This window comes from Clinocottus analis, unplaced genomic scaffold (genome assembly GCF_023055335.1).
Source record: "Clinocottus analis isolate CAN_PGR_092001 unplaced genomic scaffold, fCliAna1.0.p SCAF_16, whole genome shotgun sequence".
In the NCBI taxonomy this organism is placed as follows: Eukaryota; Metazoa; Chordata; class Actinopteri; order Perciformes; family Cottidae; genus Clinocottus; species Clinocottus analis.
Window position 1 is genome coordinate 18,069,040 of NW_027175887.1, and position 19,563 is coordinate 18,088,602.

Sequence of the window (19,563 nt, forward strand, 5' to 3'; positions counted from 1 at the left end):
TACTTTTACTCACATACATTACTTCTACTTAACAGCTTTAGTTTATTAGTTGGCGTTTTATTTTATTAGTTAGAGTTTTATTTTATTAGTTAGAGTTTTATTTTATTAGTTAGAGTTTTATTTTATTAGTTGGGAGTTTTATTTTATTAGTTGGGAGTTTTATTTTGAAAACGCGGATGGAAGTGCAGCGCTCTGTAGCTTCTTGTTCTACTTGAGGCGGAGCAGAGACTCACTGCAACCCACAGACACAGCAGAGGAACACCGACACCAGAGACCAGCACTTCTATTTGCTTAAGCACACGCACGCACGCACACACGCACACACACACACACACACACACACACACACACACACACACACACACACACACACACACACACACAGATCTTTGAAGCATGCCGCTGTGTTCACTTTGCGGAAGGAGACATCTGTAGAGTGAAGTCATCAGGTCTTTCTGCTGCGGAGAGGAAAGGTGAGAACATTAAATATTAATATTTTATAATGAAAAGAAGAAGCGCACTTCCTGATAAAACCGTAGAGCTCAGTGTTCCTCTTTATTCATCTCTCTCTCTCTCTCTCTCTCTCTCTCTCTCTCTCTCTCTCTCTCTCTCTCTCTCTCTCTCTCTCTCTCTCTCTCTCTCTCTCTCTCTCTCTAGTAATATTTCACAATCTATCTTGTTCTTTTTTATTCATGTTTCACTTGAAGAAACATTAAACTCACAGAATCTTTTATTCAAACACGATGTGGAGCCGCTGAGCTCATAACAGACATGTGTGTGTGTTCATGTGTGTTGTTCGTGTGTGTGTGTTCACGTGTGTCGTTCATGTTGTGCTCCCTTGCTTCGGGGAAGTGGGTCCAGGGTATTTACTGAGTCTGTAACGTTGAGTTAGAGGATGACGCCATCGCCATCATCTTCATCATCTCAGAATAATATGTTTCATCTGTTTGGTGTGAATCAGATGTGGACCGAGGTCAGAGGTCAACCTCATGGCACAGCCTGGTGCACGCTGTGGAACATGTACTTCTACTGCTACTTACAAGTACATGTACTTCTACTGCTACTTACAAGTACATGTACTTCTACTGCTACTTACAAGTACATGTACTTGTACAGCTATAAACACAGCGGTGGCTCTCACTATGATAAAATAATGTTGCATACTAATTATGAACCACAAAGTATCTTTAAAATCTAAATATACTCAAAGCGGTCTGATCGACTTCCTCTCCTCAGTCTACACACACACACACACACACACACACACACACACACACACATAATCTCTGTAGATGCTTGTCATCATGTTGCTCATGGAACCATTGTGGTTCCATGTTGTGATGTTCTGGTTCCCAACAGAGTGTTTATGAAGGGAACGCTGCTGTGCTCCTCTACCGACCCATTGGTTCCCTTTACATCCATTCAAACATGTTTAAAGAGAACCAATGAGTCCATAAAGAGAACCAATGAGTCCATAAAGAGAACCAATGAGTCCATAAAGAGAACCAATGAGTCCATAAAGAGTTAGTTCTCTTTATACTTTCTGATTCTTTGTGGAGAAACATAGCGAAGTGCTAGTGAATAGCTACTTCTTCTTCTTCTTCTTCTTCTTCTTCTTCTTCTTCTTCTTCTTCTTCTTCTTCTTCTTGTGGTTGAATGTCCAGATTGAATGTGTAACATTAGCGGAGCATCAGAGTGTTTCATGAGGATCGGGGTCGGGTCCTCAGAGTGGAGGAAGTTCTCTCCGCTTGCAGAACGTTCTCCAGCTGCAGGAGTGAAACCAGAGAGCTTGAGCTCACTGCTCGACACCACATCCTCCACCTGCAGCCGCAGACGGAGCTGCTCTCCACCTCGCTGGCTGTCCTGATGACGGGACTCATTCGTCTGCGCTCCATCTCTTTCACTCTTTCACTCCGTCTCTGTTCCATCTGAAGCGTCCCGTCCTGTTCGGTCATCAGTGAGTGAACATTCAGCCAGCGAGGAAGTGGCTCTTCCGAATGTAAGAATAGATCTCAAATGATTTATTTTTCCAGTTCCTATAACCTCGTCATGTGGACGGGTTCCTCCTCGCCGCACATGACCTCACGCCGCCAGACCACTAGGGACGGAAGTATTAGACAGCCGAGCGCTGCTGTTTGTGCTCAGTGTTTACATTCAGTCACTTCCTGTCCCCCATCACATCCCCCTGAAAACAAACAGCAGACGGGGCAGTTAAGGTTCTGCAGGAGGGAACGTTAGAGCCTCACAACAGCTTCTACACATCTACGTGTCAATGCCTTCCCTTTGACGTCCATCTTTTATTAAACCTTACTAGTATTTGATCAGGGAACAACATAAACAGTGTGTTCAGTAGTAAGGGTCCCTGTGAGGGACAAACCACTCCTTCTTTGGTCCATGTTCAGTAGTAAGGGTCCCTGTGAGGGACAAACCACTCCTTCTTTGGTCCATGTTCAGTAGTAAGGGTCCCTGTGAGGGACAAACCACTCCTTCTTTGGTCCATGTTCAGTAGTAAGGGTCCCTGTGAGGGACAAACCACTCCTTCTTTGGTCCATGTTCAGTAGTAAGGGTCCCTGTGAGGGACAAACCACTCCTTCTTTGGTCCATTAGAACATTTGGGTCAAAAAAGCAAAAGGTACAGCTGTACTATAACTAATAATAAAAGGAAGTTATTATTATTATCCTTGTTATTGTCATACATGTTCATGTTTCTCCTCCCTGTGCAGAACCCGTGTGGCTGATCAAGCGATGGAGGCCAGAGGGAAGTACGACTTCACGGCAACGGGAGACGACGAGCTGAGCTTCAGGAAGGGCGACGTCCTGAAGGTCAGAGGAGGTTCTGTTCTCAAAGAGCCGCCAGAGATGTTCTAGTGTCTGACGTCTGGTTCCTTTTGCTCCTCTGGGGTCAGATCTTAAGCCCGCAAGACGACTGGTACGAGGCCGAGATGAACGGACAGAAAGGATTCATACCGCAGAACTACATCGAGATGCAGACGCCCAGGTGAGAGCTTCAGACCACGCAGGACCCGGAAGGGAAAAGGTCCTCGTAATAGTGTGTGTGTCTGTGTGTGTGTGTGTGTCTGTGGGTGTGTGTGTGTGTGTCTGTGTGTGTGTGTGTGTCAGTGGGTGTGTGTGTGTAGTTAACATCAGACGATGTGTTCCAGGTGGTTCCAGGAGAACTCGTCCCGCAGCGCTGCAGAGGAAGTCCTGCGTCACAAGTCTTTGGGAGACTTTGTGATCAGAGGCTGTCAGAGCTCTCCAGGAGATTTCTCCATCTCCGTGAAGTGAGTGAAGCTTTTTAAAGAAACCTGAGACGCTTCACAACACAAAGTCTTTGTTTTAATGAAGCAGACTCGGCGTACCGCTCCGGATGAAAGAGCATTTCTTTGATACGCTATCTCGGTCGCTTCCTGCGACTGAACAAACTTCCTCTTTGAGCCGACTCATCAGTTAATGTGTAACTAGCTGGCACGCTAGCTGCTGTTAGCGTCATCAAGAGGTGAAGGTGCAGCACTTTTCAGGCAGACTTGAGATCAGCTCCAGGAACCTGTAGAGCAAACTGTGACGTAACTTAAGATGCTCCATTATCTTCATTCCTCTGGGTCTTGAACCTCCTGACGGAGTCAAACAGTGTGTGTTATTACCGCTCCATGGTCCATGTGGTGTTAACACCTGCAGCTGGTCTTCCTGCCCTCGTGGGGTCTCTGACCGGCTGCTCACTCTGAGGTCTCCATGTGTGAGGCGGCTGCAGCTGCGACGAAGCCGCAAACAAGTCGCTCTACTTCAGAGTCTCAGTCTCTTTCCTCTGCTGCTACTTTACTGACTTGTTCCTCTGCAGTTAACCGAGAGGTTGTAGTTCCTCACAACGACCAGCAGAGGGCAGTCAATCAATACACGAACCAATCAATCGATCTATTGAACCTTCTAGTGAACCTTATTTGGACGAGAAAACTACAGAAAAGACAATTCAACAATTTGAGACGAATTAACAAAACGTTTAATAAAATAGAAATAAAAGCTAATATTGGAAAAAGAGTCAAACATTAATATAAGAAGAATACAAAATGTTAACTTAAATGCAATCAAATAATTGTTGTAAATAATAACTAGATATAATTAAAAGCTATGATTGCAGCAGTAGCATCTTTTTTGTACAATAAATTAGGTGATTTATATATTTTTTAAGTTAACTTAAAGACAAAGTGATTGATCAATTAACAATAAAATACAACATAATTTTATGAAGTAATAAATGTGTGTAAATGTTTCTGAAGCAAAGGTCTCAAGGAAAAGTTTAACTTTTAGTTTTTAAATATTTCCATCAGGTGAGCCACGAAAATATGCTTATTTTACTGATCTCGGTCCTGGTTCTGGTTCTAGTTTTGGTCCTAGTTCTGGTTCTACTTCTGGTCCCGGCTCTGGTTCTTGTCCTGGTTCTAGTTCTGGTCCCGGTTCAGGTCCTGGTTCTGGTTCTGGTTCTAGTCCCGGTTCTGGTTCTGCTCCCGGTTCTGGTTCTGGTTCTGGTTCTAGTTCTGGTTCTAGTTCTGGGCCTGGTTCTGGTTCTGATTCTGTTTCTGGTTCTAGACCCGGTTCTGGTTCTGGTCCCGGTTCTGGGCCTGGCTCTGGTACTCAGCGTATAAAATAGAATAAAAAGAAAATATCGATGTATTTTTTTAATGATAAAGTATCTGTATCCTTGTGATGTGTCGAGGCCTAGCGGCTCTGAGCTGTTAGCGTTAGCTCACATTAGCTTTGTTCCTCCTCAGGCACGAGAGCGACGTTCAGCACTTCAAAGTGATGAAGGACAACAAGGGGCAGTACTTCCTGTGGTCGGAGAAGTTCACCTCCCTGAACCGGCTGGTGGAGTTCTACAAGTCCACCTCCATCTCCAAAACCAGGGAGATCTTCCTCAACGACGGCAGCTCGGACAGTAAGAACCCCGCCGTCGCCCCGTCGGTGAGTTGCTCCACTTCAGCCGCTACGAGGAGCCCAGGTGATGAACATCAGATCAATGAGGAAGGAAGTGACAGCTGAGGTGTCTTCCTCCAGGTGAAGAGGGGCAGTCTGCCGGAGCAACGCAGCGCATCTGCAGCCGCCGCCGCCGCCGCTAGCGGCCGCAGAGCTTCAGACCAGCCTCACAACCAGCTGGTACGCCTCCATCAGTCTGAGTCTATTGATCACAGAGCAGATCCGTTTGTTTTATGTGTGTCCATTGTTATGTCCGCTGTGGTCTGCAATGTTTAATAAAGATGAAACACTGAGCTGCAGAAGTCTCTTGCAGGCTAAGAAGGCCGGTCTGGAGGAGCGCGCTCACACCATCGGCCACACAGGAAGAAGCAGTCCGCTGCCCGCCGCTCACCACCGCTCATCTGACACCATGCCGCTGCCTCAGGTCAGCCGCTCTGCGTCCACACGCGTGTGCACACAGACATGTCAAGATGTCAGATTACATTCAGACTCAAATGGAATTAAAATGGAGAACAACAACAAATACTCTCATCGCCTAAAATAAATTAACAGAAATTATTGAGTTATTGTTTCTATGTACTCAAATGTTTTTTTTATACCGTAAAAGTCGGGTTACAGGCTGCTCCAATACCTTCAGTCTCCACTATAGCAAGCTAGCTCTGCTGCTAGCTCCCCGCTGTTGCAAGCTAGCTCTGCTGCTAGCTCCCCGCTGTAGCAAGCTAGCTCTGCTGCTAGCTCCCCGCTGCTGGTACTGCCCGCGTCCCCGCTGCCAGCGTCGAGCCGGGCTGGTCCCGCAACCTTCGGTGGTTGTCTGGGTGCTAGCAGAAAGCTAACAGTAGCGCTAGCTGGCTACAGCGAGGAGCTAGCAGGGACACCCACCAAAGGTGGTAGCTGCTTATAACCCAACTTTTCCGGTAGTAAAAAAACTTTAACACGGCCATTTTAGAAACCACATTGAACTCACATTCAGCGCTGAGGATAACGGGTCGCCCGTTACTGACCGCCGTGCTTCCTCCTCCGTCCCACAGAGGGCGACCATGCAGCAAGTCAAGGCGCTGTACGACTTCCACGCGGAAGAAGACGACGAACTCGGCTTCAGCGCCGGCGACGTCATCGAGCTGTTGGACCGCTCCGACGCCTCGTGGTGGCGAGGGCGGCTGCGGGGGAAGAGCGGGCTGTTTCCCGCCAACTACACAATGCGGCTGTGAGGCCACGCAGACAGAAACTAAAACTCATCTAATCTTCGCACCTCGAGCCGGGGCGCGAAGAGCCGAGTCATTTAGCGTTCGACAGTAATATTCAGGGAGGAACAGAAACGGGGACTCTTGAAAACCTGCGGCGTCTGGCGCCGAGGAAACTTTTTATTTTGGCCTATTTGCAGATTGCCGGTCGTCTGCCTGTTTCTGCTCGTGTTGTTGATGCAGTCACGTTTTATACCACAAAGAGTTTTGTATGAAAATAAATTAGTGGATTTCTCAAGAAACCTAAAGGCTTGATGTGTATCTTCCTCGCAATAAAACCCTCGATGACGACGACGAGGGACGACTCACAGGTTCAGCCTCCTTTGGTGGCATTTCTGTTTCCTAGATCTTTTGTTTTAATTACTTCCATGGAACCCTGAAATTGATTATTAGGGGATTTCTGTACTTATTGTAATAGACTTGTCAAGCTGCACGATGGCAGCCAGATGAAATACAACCAGAAGTAAAGAAAGTTAGCCTTCAAAATAAAAGCTGCAGTAAAGACTTTGTCCAAATCAGATGGAAACCTCTGGTTCTGGAAAGTAAAATCTATGCTTCATGTGTTAAAGCTGCATTCTCTCTCCTGGCCACCAGGGGGCGACTCCTCTGGTTGTATAGAAGTCTATGCTTCATGTGTTAAAGCTGCATTCTCTCTCCTGGCCACCAGGGGGCGACTCCTTTGGTTGTATAGAAGTCTATGCTTCATGTGTTGATGCTTTAGGGCGGGGTGCTACTAGCAGGGTGCTACTAGCAGGGTGCTACTAGCAGGGTGCTACTAGCGCTGTATACACTGTCTCTACGTCCCTTGAAGACAAAAGCAAATTAAAATATGGTGACTTTCATTCACCGTTTGCAAAAAGCTAAAACAGCGACGGCTGAATCAGTAAAAAATAATGTCTCATTGTATTTCAGCCGCTTCCCTCAACACACTGTAATCACTGTGTGACAAATGAGTGTGTGGTTTTTAGAAGATTACAGGACATTAAGTACACTTCAACAAGTACACGTTAATAACACACCCGCGCTGACATACAATGGAGTGCAATTATATTTAAATCTTTCACAGTGAAGTGCTGTCATTGAGCCATGAATGGCCGCCTGGTCGGCAGTAATGAGGCCTCACTGGAGAACCGCAGGAGCCGCAGATCAAACCCACAATGAGTACTTCCTTCTTCAGCGCACGATACACGCAGTTTTCATCTTTACAAGTTGGTGAGAATCACATGAAGGCACCATCACACGGGCCCTCCAAAATGATCTGCTAAAATTATCATTTTTTCGGGAAAATAATGAGATAACCCGTGAGAGTCGGTTTCAAGCCTTCGCTTGGTGTCTCCGCTGTAGCGAGCTAGCGCTGAAATATTACAGTTTATTAGTGTTTTCCAGCACAATTGTGTATCGTTAAATAATATAATCTCACTAACATAAAGATGGTTCATATTCCTCATAGTGAGTTCAGCCATGCAGGTCAGACCCCAACACACTTATTTTGTTCTTTCTTTCAATCCTTTTCTTTTCCTTTACATGCTAAACGTTAACCTCAAAAAGAAAAGTACATAACATAAAATAACTATACAAACAACCAGGATTCAAGATATGTGTAATGTCTGCACAGACACTATGGAAGCCCATTCCCGCTACACACCAAAAAATCAGGACCAAAAAAAAAAATTAGGGACAAAAAAAAGAAATTAGGACAAAAAAAGAAAAAAATTATGACCAAAAAAAAAAAAAAAAAAAAATTAGGGACAAAAAAATATTTTTTTTTTCTTTTCGTTGCCTTTTTTCAAGTCAACGGAAAAAAAATACAACGGAGAAAAAAAAGTAGTTTTCTTTTATTATTTGATCATAATTTTTTTTGTGTAGCGGAAATGGGCTTCCATACTTCCATAGATACCAGAGTTACTCTGTACAATGAAAAGTGTATTTTGTATTTTGCTGCATCCTAACAAACAGAATTACAATAAAAGGTAACCATAGTAACAGTATTAGACAAACATGTGATGACAGTATTGCACAATCTGTGTATAAAGTGCTCTGTGCATCGCTACAAATCTACAAAGCACAACTTTTAACATCAAAAGTTTATTTTATTGCGAAGGTTTTCCAACAGGAAGTGGCCTTCCAAACCCCGCCTCCTGCCTCCTCACCTGAGAGACTCACCTGAGCGCCGCGCAGTACCTGCAGCCCGCGGAGCGCCGAGAGGAGCCGAGAGGAGCCGAGAGCAGCAGCCGAGCAGCAGCGAGCGGCGGCCCGGGCAGAACCTGCACCTGCACCTCCTCTGCACCTCCTCCGCATCTGCACCTCCTCCGCATCTGCACCTCCTCCTCCTCCTCCTCCTCCTGCGCCATGGCGGAGTCCCAGCTGCTGTGCATGGACGAGGAGCACGTGAACGAGAAGGTCCCGGAGAGCAAACCGGAGTTCTACTACAGCGAGGAGCAGCGCGCGGCCCTGGAGCAGCTCCTGCGCAGCGGGGACGGCGCGTTCCGGACGCGCCTCCGGGAGGACAACGCCAAGGACTTCCTGTCGGCCCGGGAGGTCTCGCTCCTCCGGAAAACCTTCCAGGAGTACGAGACGGACAGCGACTCCGAGTCCGGGGAGCCCGACAAGGCCAAGGAGTCCCCCAGCGCGGACTCCGGGGTGCACTCCACCTACTGGCCCGAGATGTCCGACACCGAGGTGCCGGCGCTGGACATCGGCTGGCCGGGCAGCAGCGGGGCCTACAGGGGCGTGACCCGCGTGTCCGTGTACTCGCACCCGCCCAAAGAGCCGGGGCCGCACATCAAGGAGGTGGTGAGGAGGCTGATCCAGGAGGCGCACAAGGTACCGAGACTCTTCTGTCCATTACCTTTATTCTGATGACAAGAGACGAGTGAACTCAACACAAACTCTTCAAGCCACTTTCAAAAGTTTACTTTTCTCTTTTCTTTCTAATTCAAATACAGTTTTATTAATGTGTTTCATTCATGAAGTGAAACTGATTCAGCATCAGTTGCCTCCTCGTTGCTGCTTCTCTTCCTGGTTACTGCTGCGTTCAGAGCTTTTAGTTTGATGTGAAGAGAAAAGCCACGAACAACACAAGAAAAAACAAACTGGATTCAAGTCACTACGCTTCAAAAGTTTACATTTTCAACCTGTTTCTAATCCTTATTAATATTGTTTTCATAAATTAAGCAAAGCTATTCTTTAGCATCAGTTGCTTCGTTGTTTAAATTCTCTTCCTGGTAAATTCTGCATTAATACTTTTTATTGTGAGAATCATGAGAACGAAATGAAAGAAATGAGCAAAACAGACCTTCATAAAAACAACACAAGTTATGTCTAATATGTCCAGTTGTTTGAAGTAAAAGTGACATCTTAAAATATCTTATTTTGTCTCAAACCCAACAATTTAATTCACAAATTTCCAATTCAGATTAAAGCAACACATATTCATATTTGAAAGAAAAGACCCAAACAGTTGACTATTGAAGTGTAAAAACAAGGATGTATTTGTTTCCTTCGTGCACAACGGAGGTCAAACCTTTCTTCCTTTTTATCTTTTCACGATGCGCCAAGAAATCCAGAGAAGCTGCGCGTCTGCAAATGATGACGCATGCAGATTTCTTAGATTTTCCCGGTTAGAACCGTTAAATCGACTAAACCCAGAGCCAGAGTTTGTGTCACCAGGAGCTCTGTTGAACCACAAGCCCTCCGGTGGCCCTGGAGAGAGAAAAAGAGAGAAAGTAGAATAATAACCACCATGCAGTAAAGTGTGGGCTCCGTGTCGCTGACCTACTGGGCCTCAGCAGAACAATGCAGCAGAACAATGCAGCAGAACAATGCAGCAGAACAATGCAGCAGAACAATGCAGCAGAACAATGCAGCAGAACAATGCTTCTGAGATGTTCATGATTGGCTGCAGGTGACCGTGGCCCCGCCTCCAGCAGGTGAAACAGACAAAGACCCCGGCTGAGGTTTCTGTAAATCTCTCCACACGTGTCCTGTGTTTGAGTCCATGAGACGGCCTGAAGGCAACGACTGCGTTTAAATAAAGTTAATATGCTTTGAATCTGAACTAAACCACAGGACGGTTTTACTGAGAATAACAAGTTGTCGGAGACATCGACCTGAGTAAAATATAGATATAAAAGAATATTCTTCCCTTGTGTGTTTAGTCAAGAAATATGCTAATGTATTTGTTTAACTATACTGTTATAATTAAAAGGAAGACAAACGGTCTTTATGTCTGTCTTTCTGCTAAGCTAACAGCTAACAGCTAAGACAAACCCGTATTTCACCTGTGTTTCTCCAAACATGTTGAACTATTGCTTTAAACCTTTTGTAAAGTATATATATATATATATTGACACATGTGTACAGGACATATATTCTTCGTTTCTATATAATATTGATTTAAATCCAGTTAACTGTCTGCAGGATTTAACCACTGAGCTTCCGGCTGACACGCTTCAGGCGGGTTTCAACGTGTTTGTTATACTTTACAAGAAAATTCAAATGAAGACGAGTTATGAGTTATGACCCTCAGTATGAATGCTGTGCTGCTCTTCATGCGCTCTTCATCACTTGTTTGTGTGTCACATCCATCATGTTGATGCGTCTGCCAGGTTTTATAATCCTTCACATGCTCAAACTGGATGTAAAAGTAAGCTAGCTTCCTGTTGCGCTACATGGTGTAAAACATGGTTTACAACGATGAAGCTAGCAGGATTAGCATAAAGATGCATTGTCATGTTATACATGATGGCTTTACGTAAACAAAAGTGTTTCACTTCATCGTCGGTGACATTGATGGTAGCTTGGTAGAGTTAATCAATTCGAGCTAACCGGCTAACTCAGTGAATGCTAGCTTGTGAGTAAACACCTTTTTTAAAATGCGTCCAGCTGACTCTTTCTGATGTTTGACTGAAATGACTTCTGATTCTGACAGATTTAATCAGCTGTGGCTAAATAGCTAATTTAGCTAACGTTAGCTTTGCGAGTCGGTTGAAAACAAACAGTCTCAGACAGAATTTGTCATTTTTAGAGCTAACTTTCAGACGGCTTTACATTCAGTTGGTTTAAATTACAACTTTCTTTTGTGAGTCGTAGATAAACTGTCAGCAGCTGACTTTGAATCGTTTCCTCATCTTTTAAGCAAAAAGCTTGCAGAGCCATATGGCTAACGGCTACATGACTTAATGCTAAAACGCTCAATCTGTGTGCTCTGCATATTGTTTGATCGTACCGGAGCCTCGTGCTCGCGTCACACCATGTTGCATGATTCACAAACTCGCTTTTGTTTGCCCTGTCAAAGATTATTTTCATTGCAGTTTTATTATTTTAGATTGGCTGGAAGTGTATTTGCTTTTCCGTCACCTGTTCATGAAGTCATGAGTTAATACAAGAAGAAAGATAGTAAACACATAAACAGTCATCGCTGCTCCTGCTGCGAGGTTTGACTGCTACGTCCATCATTACTCTACATGGCAGTACGATGCGGTGCGTTCAGGTGGATGTGTAGGTAGAGCAGGTACAGACATATCCCCAGGCACTCTGAACCTAAAGCATTTATGTTATTACACAACTGTCAGCTGCAGTTATTACATAACGCACTCACACACATGGAACACTTATAAAACCTGACGTGTGCACACAGAATCACGTTTTGCACACTCACAGTTTCCCAGTGAGACTCAAAGACAGGGAAGGGTTAACTGCTCGCCCACAGCGTGAATAAAACAAACGCACGTCGACGGGCGAGTCGTGTGCAAGTTCAGACAAGCTGTTGTAATAAAAGGCCACGCAGCTCTAAATGTCAACTTCACATCAGGACTTGCAGCAGAAACACACAGACGGGACAACGCTGCATGTTTCCCTCGCCCACTCAGAGATTACCTCAGCGCCAGAGGAAGAACGTACCCTGCACAAGACCGGTCCACTGCCGAGGGATCGGTCGGTGGGATCTGGTTTAGACGTGCGAGTGGATCCTGTGACATGAGCCGGCTGCGTGATGAAGACACTGATTGCTCCGCTTGAAGGGAAGTAAATCATCTTCTCCTGAGAGCCTGCCAAACAACTGGAACATTTGCATGTCAGTATCCTGAAGTTAAGAGTTTCTTTGTACATGCAGGAAGACACACACTCCCACCTCTGAAGGAGGAAAAGGCTGCAGCATGTTATTGTGCATAAACATGACGGTGTATGCTTCTTGTTCAGCTAAAATGAAGAGTATTTAGATATATAAATAATCTCTGCACAAAGTATTAAGGCCCTGAAACCAGTTCTTTCTGTGCAGTTAATTCACACATCAAGATGTTTCCTTTACACTTCATTACGTCACATTACGTGGCGCCAAAAACCACAAACGTTTATCCTGAACAGAGGATTTTTTTTCTGAGCTTCCGCACCGTGAACGGAGGCATCAAACCATCAACTTGTGCGTAAAAGGATCGCAGTCGTACTCATGAGACGACAGCACAGAGGACGTAACGCTTCCTTTCCTTTCACTCTTGACAAAGACAGACCAGATCTTCTGTTCTTACATGAACAATACGACGCTTCATAAAGACATTTCAGATTTGCTGGCGAGTGTTTTGCATTGTGTTTAATTGTCACGCCAGTGTCTAAAGGCCTTTACAGCTTTATATCTTGTGTTTATTGGAGTATTTATTCTTCCAAACTATGTAAAATAAAACACTCAGCGGTGTACTTCAGTACAAATTTGAGTTACCATTTTGTGCAACTTTATATTTCTGTTCCTCGACAACTCAGAGTGCTTACTTTGACATTTTGAGATGAACTGAGGATGAAGTGTTGAAAGCTTCTCAAGCTCAATGAACGACTTGAAAAGCTTCTTGGTTCAGCTTGAAAATGTTTCGTCCAAAGCTGAAAAGACGGCTGTTTTCTCATCTCAATAAAAGTTGACTTTTTAGCCACGCTGGCCCTTTAATTCTGGCCTACAACGTCATGAATGTTGTTCCCAAGATGTCGAACTATTTCCTTCACCGAGGTGATTCACATTCGTTCATCGACGTCCCCTCAGGTTCAGAGTTCATGGCACAAATATCAACCTCATGGTGGCGCTAGAGGAAAAGTCAGACGATCACCAAACTCATTAGGGTTCATCCTCTGGGGATCATGACCGCGTGTACAAAATTTAATGGAAATCCATCAGATAGTTGTTGAGATATTTAAGTTAGACCAAAGTGGTTACCCGTCTTAAAAACACGGACGGACTAACTGTCTGGTCTAATGTTTTTCTCAATACTCAACCTACACTAACCAGTTAGGACAAGTATTTGTTGACATGTACTTATTATAGACTCATGTAAGGTTTACTTTTGATAATTAACGCCTATTAAAACTTCACTGAGCCTCTTTCACACGTAACGTTGTCGGCCTGCCAGGAAAACTTGTTTGGAGGTTGTTGGATTCGTTCCAAGCTGAGAGCCGTGATAAGGAAATCATAAAAAGCCGCACAGGACTAACTCTAAATTGCAGTCAAAGACATAGAAACCCAAATTAAAACAGTTGAAATCACGAGCTGAAAGCTATGGATGAACAGTTAGCTAAAAGAAGTGAATAAAAACAGGAAGTAAAGCGTTAAAAGTTGACTCTTCAGAGATACTGGCCCCTCAACATTGGAACTTGAGTGTTGTTCCTGAAATGTTTAACTATTTCATTCACCGCAGTGTTTCACCTGAATGTACGCTGACAGACTGTCTCCTTCACTGGATTAAAGTTGTCTTCAATACTCAACCTATTAAGTAAGGACGAGTATGTGTTGACGTCTAATTCATTTAGACTCACGCATGGTTTACTTTTGACAAATGATGTCTATTAAAATGTTATCAGACGACTGTCACACGTAACGTTGTGCGTCTGCCTGAAAAAGCTGTTTGAAGGTTGTTGGCTCCGGCCCAACAGGTGTGGACGTCGAGTGATTCCTGCACTTTACTTTATATCGCGTCTTGTGACCGGTTGATTTCTTCCTCCGATGCGATCCTGAGCTGAGACGCTGCTGCTGAAACGATAATTATCCGTCGCTTCGCTGCATCTCGTCTCTCTCGTCTGACCTTTGAATCAGCTGGAAAAACCGGTTCCCCGGAAGGATCGCCTGTTAGTATCACAACAGCTTATTAATGATTGTGCCATTGTGTTGATCGACGGTGGTGAAAGACGTCCTCGACGAGTCCTGAGGAGTGAGACGTAAATCATCAGATGAGACATCAGAGCCGTGCACACGTACATCTCCACCAAAGCGTTCGGTTGGGGATGTTTCACAGTGAAACGAAGCGATCCTGAAATAAAAGATGGCCCCGAGGTTCAGTTAAAGTATGTTTTATTGGCAAAATGCCCACAAAGAGTACAAAAAAAGAAGCTGAACAAAATGTCCTGTGAGCGTCAGGAACAGTACAGCTGAGGAAAGTAGAGGTTAGCTGGAATGGTAAGCTAATGGAAACTGTTGAAACCGTTAGCTAAAAGCGCTGCAAGTGAAAGGGTTAGCTAAAGTAAATGTTTGGCAAAACTTGATGGATAAGCGGTTAAAAATAAATAATTGGCAGGAAAGTCATGAATAAACAGTTGAAACGTAAGCTACAAGTGAAACGGATGAAGTAAGTATAGCTACATAGCAACATTTAGCTCGCTCAAACTAATTGCTAAATGGTTAAAATAGCTAGCTAACCGATACGGGGTAGGATGTAAGATAATGTGGTGAAATGTAGCTGAATGCTGGTTAATAGTTAGTAGACATTAATAACCAGGAGTTTTCACGGTGGACACTGAAGGAAGGAGCTCACCTGATGACAGGAAGCTCTGTGGAGCTCTGGTTTGCTAACAAAGCTTTTTATTGGACAAGCTGGTCACATGTTGTGGATGTAACGTCCTCACTCGCAGCTCTGTCCTCTGTTCTCCAGGTGGTCGCCATCGTCATGGATCTCCTGACGGACCTGCAGATCCTCCAGGACCTGCTGGACGCGACGGTGCGGCGCGGGGTGGCGGTGTACACTCTGCTGGAGGCCCGGGGCGTGCCCCACTTCCTGGACATGTGCACTCGGCTGCAGATCAGCGCTGTGCATCTGCGGGTGAGCTCAGCAAACAATGCAGAGCGTGACACAGACTTTTTACTGTTTACACACACATTTCACACAATGTTTGCTCATGGAAATTTGGTTTAAAGTCATGGAAAAGTCTTCTGAGGGTCATGGAAATTTGGTTCAAAGTCATTGAAATTTGGTTTAAAGTCATGGAAAAGTCTTAAAAGTCTTCTAAGGGTCATTGAAATTTGGTTTAAAGTCATGGAAAAGTCTTCTAAGGGTCATGGAAATTTGGTTCAAAGTCATTGAAATTTGGTTTAAAGTCATGGAAAAGTCTTAAAAGTCTTCTAAAGGTCATGGAAATTTCATTTAAAGTCATGGAAATTTGGTTTAAAGTCATAGAAAAGTCTTATAAGTCTTCTAAAGGTCATGGAAATTTGGTTTAAAGTCATGGAAAAGTGAACAGTTTGATGAACAGTTTAGTGAACAGTTTGAACAGTTTGGTGAACAGTTTGAACAGTTTGAACAGTTTGGTGAGCAGTTTGGTGAACAGTTTGAACAGTTTGAACAGTTTGGTGAGCAGTTTGAACAGTTTGGTGAGAAGTATCCGCTGGACTCTTTTTATCGGTTGCTGCATTCAAACCACGACACGTCTGAACAAAGCGCTCGTTGTTTCATGAAGAGGTTTCAGGTTCGTTCCCTCGGCGTCGACGCTGCAACACAACGCAGGACGTGCTGCGAGCGCTGGAACGCCGTTTAAGGAAATGTGACCCTTTGGCCTTTGTTCTTCTATACGTAGATCAGAAATGACTCTTATTAGAAGTTATTGATTATGTTAAATATGTTATTTTTTTAATACTTGATATTTAATCTAGTTATTTCTGCAGTTCAACAAAAAGATACAACACTCGAAAGTAAGAAAGAATACAAGAAACTAAACATGCGTCTGGCCAAAAGGGCCACGAGGAAAGAAACCACACAAAAAGGTTTTAAATATATGTTAATGGTAAAATACAAAATAAATGAATTCCACACCAGTAAAACTATAGGAAATGATGAATTCTACTTCTATGAAATTGGGATACAAATCCAAAAAACTAACTTTCCTAAAAGAAAGAAGTATAAGAGATGAATGACGTGTATCTGGAGGTTAGCAGCGGACTAGCTGGATGCTAACGAACATCCTCTGATGCTGTTGCTCCTCTAAGGGTTAAACATAGAATAACACGTAAGATCTGATCTGGGACCAGAGTCCTCTCTCCATGCTCGGCCTGGTCCGGGCCGAGCAGCTCCGGTCTGGTTGAACTGGGGCAGCTGGTCGTACTGGTGTCGGGTGTCGAGGCGCTGAAAGGCCTCAGAGCTCCGTTAGCTAACGTCTCAGTGACGCTCAGAGAGTCCAGAACAAAAGCGTCTGAAACTGGACGCCGGCAGAGGAAAGCCTCGTCAGAGTGTCTACGTCTCCTTTCCTTTCTCTGTGTCTCCTTTCCTTTCTCTCTGTGTCTCCTTTCCTTTCTCTTCCCTTTAAGTAAACACCGCTCACAGGGTTTACTTCTCCAGAGCGTTGTCTTTATGCTGCTGTTTGCCTCCTTGTGTCCTTAGTCACCCACAATGCAGCGCTGTGACGACCGCAGCGTTTACTCTGGCTCGCCCGTGTGATGCTAAGCTAAGTGGTGTGTGTGACTAGGCAGTGTGTGTGTGTGTGTGTTCACAGAACCTGCGTGTGCGCACGGTGAGCGGGTCGGGGCTGGCGCTGTCCTTTGGGAAGCTGCCCGGGTCGCTGTGCTCCAAGTACATGCTGCTGGACGGGGAGAAGGTCATGTTCGGGTCCTACAGGTGAGCCCCGCCACGCGTTAGCATTAGCATCAGCAAGTACATGCTGCTAGACGGGGAGAAGGTCATGTTCGGGTCCTACAGGTGAGCCCCGCCACGCGTTAGCATTAGCATCAGCAAGTACATGCTGCTAGACGGGGAGAAGGTCATGTTCGGGTCCTACAGGTGAGCCCCGCCACGCGTTAGCATTAGCATCAGCAAGTACATGCTGCTAATCGGGGAGAAGGTCATGTTCGGGTCCTACAGGTGAGCCCCGCCACGCGTTAGCATTAGCATCAGCAAGTAGACGGGGAGAAGGTCAGTCCGGGTCCTACAACCAAGCTAACGGTTTCCCCCCGTTAGCTAACTAGCGGGCAGTCGATGCGTCTCGCTCGTCTTTTCTTTCACGCTTCTCGCCGCCTCCTCTCGTCCTGCAGCTTCACCTGGAGCTCGTCCCGCATGGACCGCAACACCATCACCGTGATGTCGGGGCAGGTGGTGGACTCCTTCGACAACGACTTCCGGGAGCTGTACGCCGTGTCGGAGCCGGTGGACCTCTACGGCGAGTTCAACATCACCAGGCCGCCGGCCGCCGCGCCCATCAGGAAGCCCACGCCGGAGACGGTCCAGCCGGCGCCCGTCTCCAGGTCGCGCTTCCAGGTTTCTGTCGGCGACGCCCGGCACGTGGACCTCAAGGTGCCGGCGCACAAGTACCACAACCCCAAGTACTCTCTGGTCTTCGGGAACAGCACGGGCCTCACGGGCTCCCTGCAGGACCTGTCCACGCCGAGGGACTCGCTGGTCGGCGGGCTGCATGCGAGGAACGGCCTGCGGAACCACGGCATGCAGAACTACCCCCTGCAGAACCACGCCCTGCAGAACCACATCCTGCAGAACCACGCCCTTCACGTCAGCAGGAACAGCGGGGCCAAGCTGGACCACGCCCCCCCACAGAGTCCCGGTCCGCCCGCCGAGGACGGGGACGAGGACGAGGACGGGAAGGCGGGCTCGAAGAAGAACCAGCTCTTCGGAGCGAAGAAGCAACGCAGCTCCTTCAGGAACTTCCTGAAGTCCAGAGGCCCCACGGAGACGTTGGTGGAGGGCGTGGTCACGCCTCAGAGCCCCGCCCCCCCCGCCGTCGCCTACAGGGCGCCGGAGCCCAACGGCCTCGCGGGGAGCGAGGCGGAGGACTCGTTTGAGATCATCGAGGCGCCGGCTCAAATAAAAGCTAAAACCAAGAAGCCCTCGAAGCTCCTCCAGAGGAGCATGTCGCTGCAGACCATCAACGCCGCAGACAACGACGGTGCGTCTTCACACGCGGTTCTGTTGGGTTCTGTTGGGTTCTGTTCTGTTGGGTTTGGTCTGGTCTGAAATACAGCTAGTAGCGCTAAAGTCGGGTTGCAAGCTGCTACTACCTTTGGTGGACGCCCCTGCTGTAGCAAGCTAGCGCTGAGCAGCAGAGCTAGCGGGGGGCTAGCAGCAGCGTTAGCTTGCTACAGCGGGGGCGTCCACCAAAGGTAGTAGCAGCTTGTAACCCGACTTTTACTGTAATCTCTTTTATTAACAATAATCTGCAGATCTTTTCCTTGATTCATTATTTTGTCTATAAAATGACATCTGTGGAAAAAAAAAAAAGTTTTTTGAAATGCAAAAACATGTCGCGTACAGTTTCACAAAACAGAAAAATGTGAGCAGTTAAGACATAGAAAAAAAATTTTTAAACATAAAATATATATATTGTTTAAACATTTTTAATTACAAAAAAATTTTAAAATAAATTTTAAAACAAAATTATTTTTGTAACAAAATATTTTTTAAACATAAAAATATTGTTTAAACATTTTTTATTATTAAAAAAAAAGTTTAAAAAATATATATTTTAAAACATTAAATATTTTTAAAACATTAAAATATGAGCAGCTGATAATTGAAAAATGAACCTGAGTAAACTGAATGTTTTAGTCCAGGTTGAGTCGATACCTCCAGAGCCAGCAACTCCTTTTATAACTTTATAACTTTATAACTTTATAACTTTTATAACTTTGTTTTCCCACTAAATCCATCATAAGTTATCGTTTGGTTTCTCTTCTCATCAGGATCTAAAGGCCGCCGGCGGCATCAGAAGAAGAACTGCATCCAGTCCTGAGGTCAGACGGCCGTAAAGTCCCAGCATGCTTCACTGAGACCATGTGACGCGCTGCCCCGTTGCATTGTGGGCGAGCGGTCCTGGCGGGAGGCCACGTCGTTTAACTGATCTTGTGAGGACAAAAACTCCAGAGAATCTCAACGCTGAAGCCAAAAAGTGCTGATGGAGAAAAATCTATCAGCTGTTTCTATGTTTGTGTATTAAATTAATACAGTTGAGTGTTTTTTATATTCGGGGGGGGGGGGTGGAGGAAATGAAGGGGGGGGGGCATCACACCTGGCTGGGCGTCGCCTCACAGGAAGCACTCGTGACAGGATGAGTGTGTGACACACAGGACTTTGTGTGTTTAAGACGGACAAAGTTTTTAATGTGAAGCCCTGAG

At 45.6% G+C, this 19,563-nt stretch overlaps 2 protein-coding genes across 2 annotated transcripts; both read left to right on the forward strand.

Moving 5' to 3' along the window:
* Positions 1-264: 264 nt before the first annotated feature.
* Positions 265-6,505, forward strand: grap2a (GRB2 related adaptor protein 2a). Its single transcript, XM_068578873.1, has 8 exons — positions 265-473; positions 2,724-2,823; positions 2,907-2,998; positions 3,162-3,281; positions 4,764-4,953; positions 5,047-5,145; positions 5,279-5,389; positions 5,994-6,505. The coding sequence occupies exons 2-8, from the start codon at positions 2,746-2,748 to the stop codon at positions 6,171-6,173; spliced, it is 870 nt and encodes a 289-aa protein (XP_068434974.1). The 5' UTR covers positions 265-473; positions 2,724-2,745; the 3' UTR covers positions 6,174-6,505.
* A 1,698-nt stretch (positions 6,506-8,203) lies between these two features.
* Positions 8,204-19,399, forward strand: fam83fa (family with sequence similarity 83 member Fa). Its single transcript, XM_068578653.1, has 5 exons — positions 8,204-9,029; positions 15,107-15,274; positions 16,938-17,059; positions 17,473-18,338; positions 19,132-19,399. Exons 1-5 carry the CDS (start codon positions 8,556-8,558, stop codon positions 19,179-19,181), a joined length of 1,680 nt encoding a protein of 559 aa, XP_068434754.1. The 5' UTR covers positions 8,204-8,555; the 3' UTR covers positions 19,182-19,399.
* Positions 19,400-19,563: the final 164 nt, after the last annotated feature.